The 4,902-nt window shown below is 37.8% G+C and overlaps 1 protein-coding gene across 1 annotated transcript in view; it reads left to right on the forward strand.

Moving 5' to 3' along the window:
• The window catches only part of XPR1 (xenotropic and polytropic retrovirus receptor 1), a 262,511-nt gene that overhangs the window by 206,495 nt on the left and 51,114 nt on the right, over positions 1 to 4,902 (forward strand). Inside the window, 1 exon segment of the mRNA XM_017888797.1 lies at positions 735 to 752. Coding sequence (XP_017744286.1) covers positions 735 to 752 — 18 coding nt within the window.

The raw sequence follows: 4,902 nt of genomic DNA on the forward strand, positions 1-4,902 counted from the left end.
CCGCCACCTCGCCCGGCTAGTTTTTTTGTATTTTTTAGTAGAGACGGGGTTTCACCGTGTTAGCCAGGATGGTTTCGATCTCCTGACCTCGTGATCCGCCCGTCTCGGCCTCCCAAAGTGCTGGGATTACAGGCTTGAGCCACCGCGCCCGGCCATAAAATGAGACTTTGGAAGATTCAGAAAACTCAAGTTTTACTATGATTGCATAATTACAGTAGCAGGATAATATAGTTGTCTACATTGTGTGCTTAAGTGAGCATTTCCTTTGTTTAAATAGCAAGCTGTGATTCATGCATGACCAGTTACTCTTGTTAGCAGAATGATTGCCCATTGAGTAGACATTTATCTCTGCATCTGCTATGTTTTTGTTAATAAATGAGGACTTGTTGATGGAATAGGTTGACAATGGTATAAGCAGTAATGGAATAATAAAATGTACTATCAGGTACAGTGAAATATAAAAGGAAGCATTGTGGTTTGTTGTTTTTGTAGTAACTGTTATAAACAGAACAATGTTACCATTTATAGATAACTTTAGTATTAATTGACTTGCTGACTTATTTTAATTTAAATCTCACTGGGAAAACTTACCCTTAGACTGATTCTTAGTGAATTAACAAGAATGTGTCCACTCTAGTTATGTTTTTCTGATACCACTTCATCCTAAAGTAAAAGTACATTTCTTTCTTTCTTTTTTTCTTTTCTTTTCTTTTCTTTTTTTTTTTTTGAGACAGGATCTGGTTCTATTGCCCAGACTGGAGTGCAGTGGCGTGTTCTCGGCTCATTGCAACCTCCACCTCCCAGATTCAAATGATCCTCCCACTTCAACCTCTCCAGTAGTTAGGACCACAGGTGTGTGCCAATGTGCCTGACCAATTTTTTGTATTTTTAGTAGAGATGGGGTTTTGCCATGTTGCCCAGGCTGGTCTCGAATTCCTGGGCTCAAGTCGTTTGCCTGCCTTGCCTCCCAAAGTGCTGGGATTGTAAGTGTGAGCCACCACGCCCAGCCTTTTCTTTAATTTTCAGTGAGAAAAGCACATGTTGTTTAGCCATAGTGGTAGGCGCTGGGTGCCATTTATATCCATATTTATATTGGAATCTATGGAATTGATATATGCTATGCTCCCAAAAACAAAGCTAAAAAAATTTATAAGAAATTGATTTTGATGTGAATATTGTATGTCAAATTAGTACAGATTATTTACATCCATTAGGTTATACTTTCTTTCCTTAAATCTGTATTTACCTCAGTCAGAAATCTAATTGGGTAGCATAAACAGTGCCTCAGATTTTCTAAACAAAAATATCAAATTATAACTCACTATATTAAAAGTAAGCTCATTAAAAATTTTAAATTATAGTCCTTTATTATATGATTTAGACAGCAATTTTACCAACAGTTTCTTTAGTTGTATAGTAAAAATTTTACACATTTCTATTATAAGAATAGAGAGGTGATCTCATTTAGTAACTACTTTATGTATTTTAATTTTTAAAATAACCCACAAGTTGGAACTGCTATTAATCCCCATTTTATAAATGAAGAAACCTACATTCAGAGAATTTAATTAACTTGCCTAAGGTCACATAGCCGGTAAGTGAGGAAGATGAGTTATGAATCCAGGTAGTCGGGCTTTATAATCTGTACTCTTAAACACTAACATTTAACACTTAGCCCTATTAGTCATTTATGTAAGATGTTTAACTTTGATCTAGTAGATCAAACTAGTAGAATATAAAAATCAAATTTGAGGCTGAGCACAGTAGCTCATGCCTATAATCCTAGCACTTGGGGAGGTGGAGGTGGGAGGATCGCTTAAGCCCAGGAGTTTGAGACCAGCCTGGGCAACATGGCAAAACCCTTTCTCTACAAAAAATGAAAAATCAGTGGTGCATGGTAGCACGCACCTGTAGCCCCGGTTACTTGGGAGGCTGAGGGAGGAAGATCACTCGAGTCCAGCAGGTTGAGGTTGCAATGAGCTGAAATTGCACCACTGCACTCCATGAAAAGTAGAAATTAAAACTTCATCTTCTTAGCTATTTATCAGTATTAACTTAAAAGATGATATTAACATGTTCTTTGTAGTAACTTATTAGTGGCTTTTTTGTGTATGTGGTAAAATATCAGCTATCCAGAATTGTTTCTGGCTTTCATAATACTGTTACTCTAGGAATTGTCACTTTAATCAGAATCACAGCATAGAAGTGGAAAAGTTAGAAGGTCTTATCCAGATTAAGAAGAGAAGGAGGGGCGAGTTACAGAATTCTCTCTCAGAAGGCGAAATCAGATAAATCTAGAATGAATTTGACTGTGTGTAAATGTCAGTGAGTAAATATGATCTGTTTATGTTCTTCCTCTCACCCTGGCTCTGACAGAGTGACTTCTTCTTTTCTCTGTATTTCCAGGGTATTTTGTGTGTATCTCTGTAATATGGTGCTATAATTATACCTTTATGTATTTATTTGCCCAACTAGACTGTGGATCATTAAGGCCTTTAAGCCTCAGTGCCTGATATATAATAAATACTTGATAAGTCTTTGTTAAATACATGAATGGCTATAATTATGTTCTTTCCTTCATTGGTTATATTATACTAACATTTACTACTCCCTTCTTTCTTCCTTTTTTTCGTTTTCTCTTTTTGTAAATTTTCCCTTCTTCCCAGTTTTTTTTTTTTTTTTTTTAATTTTCATGTCACTCCTATCCTTTTCCAGTCCCATCCCACTATCCCTTGGTTCCTTATTTAATGCATTATCTTTCTCTTCTGCTCTTATGGAGATTTTCTGAATTAGCCAGGTTTTGAGGATGGGGTTGGCAGACTGTGAGAGTAATGATAGTCTGTCTCATGTCAGTTATAAAGAAATTGTCCTAGGCTACCAGTTTCATAATAGTTCATGATTAGAGATGGATTTAGACTTCTGATCCTTTGGTGTTATATCCTAAATTCTGTATTTCCGTCACTTTGAATCCTTTAAGTCCATTCTGCACCCTGGAATTTCTTAAAATATTACAAAAACTGATGCCAGAACTTCTTCGTACATAGATGACTACCATCCTACACTCCCCTACTTCCCCACAAAAAGTTTGCTTTATCAGGAGCTTATGGCTGCAAATGTCTCTCTGGTTTGTTGAACTCATGGAAAGAGTATGATAGTGATTAAGAGACTGAGCCATGGAATGAAAATATATCAGCACCAGAAAATAATGTCTCAAAGCCTGTATGATGTCCCACAGATACCTGGTCTAGCTTCCAAAGCTCCACGAAAGTACCTGTCATAGGCGGTTGACACCCAGGATTGAGTCATAATATGACCATCTCCCTGAAATAATAAAGATACATATTTAGAGAAAGAGTGGAAAGATCCAGCCAAGTCTGAGAAGATAGTTATAGACTCTCAAGTTGAATATGTCTATGAAATGAATATAACTAGATCGCCAGAGAGCTAGAGATTAGATTCATTTTCTCAAAACTTCTACTTACTCAGAATTTCTTTTTTCAGGAGTCACATTTCCTCCTGTATAAGATAAAAAGGGGTCCTTTAGGATGAGGATTAAGGCTTCCTTCATCCCATCTTCACTTCACACAACGCTTATCAAGACAGTCTGCACTATTTGAGCCTATTTCTGGTAATTGCATTGGTACCTACTTCCCTTCTCTGCAATGCCAAGATTTCCCTTTGTAGTGATAAACAGGCTTCCACAGAATAGGTTAGGAAGAGTCTGTGTCGGTCTTCTGTAAAATGAGGATATGAATAGTTCCTCGCTCATGGAATTGTTATGAAGATTGAGTTAATGCCTGCACAAGCCTTGAAGAGAATATACTGCATGAGTTACGGCCCAGTACATTTAATACATTTATCATGTGTTCAGAACAGTGGGAAGAGGGCTGATTTCTGTGGTGTAATTTCAAGATGAACACAGTCATTACCATGTCATTAGTGAAAAGAAAGTGGCTTTGGTTAGAGAATGAAGCATGCCTCAGATGGAGTACCATCCTTTCCTACTTAATCCTTTGTAAGCAAAGAAGAGCTTTGTATTCAGTTAGGTAAGATGGTGAACAGTCTAGAAATTATAGCACTTGCCTCTCCAGCAAAACTTCCTAACTTTAGAGCCTCTCAGTGCTTCTGTCTTTTGCTGCTCTCTGCTTTCAAATTCAACTCTCCACCTTTTTGCTTTCTATTTTCTTCCTTTTCTTTTTTTTAGATAACATGGGTGAATTTCTTTTTTTTCTTTTTTTTTTTTAATACTCTGAGTTCTGGGGTACATGTGCAGAACGTGCAGGTTTGTTACATAGGTGTACATGTGCCATGGTGGTTGGCTGCACCCTTCAACCCATCATCTACGTTAGGTATTTCTCCTAATGTTATCCCTCCCCACTTCCCGGGCCCCCCACCCAACGACAGGTGTGTAATGTTCCCCTCCCTGTGTCCGATGTTCCTCTCCCTGTGTCCATGTGGCCTCATTGCTCAACTCCCACTTACAAATGAGAACATTTGGTGTTTGGTTTTCTGTGCATGTGTTAGTTTGCTGAGAATGATGCTTTCTAGCTTCATCCATGTCCCTGCAAAGGACATGAACTCATCCTTTTTTGTGGCTGCATGGTATTCCATGGTGTATATGTGCCATATTTCCTTTATCCAGTCTATCATTGATGGGCATTTGGGTTGGTTCCAAATCTTTGCTATTGTGAACAGTGCCACAGTAAACATAACATGTGCATGTGTCTTTATAGTAGCATGATTTATAATCCTTTGGGTATATACCCAGTAATGGAATTGCTGGGTCAAATGGTATTTCTAGTTCTAGATCCTTGAGGAATTGCCACAGTGTCTTCCACAATGGTTGAACTAATTTACATTCCCACCAACAGTGCAAAAGCATTCCTGTTTCTCCACACCAAC

Source organism: Rhinopithecus bieti, unplaced genomic scaffold, assembly GCF_001698545.2.
Source record: "Rhinopithecus bieti isolate Rb0 unplaced genomic scaffold, ASM169854v2 scaffold_15676, whole genome shotgun sequence".
Lineage (NCBI taxonomy): Eukaryota > Metazoa > Chordata > Mammalia > Primates > Cercopithecidae > Rhinopithecus > Rhinopithecus bieti.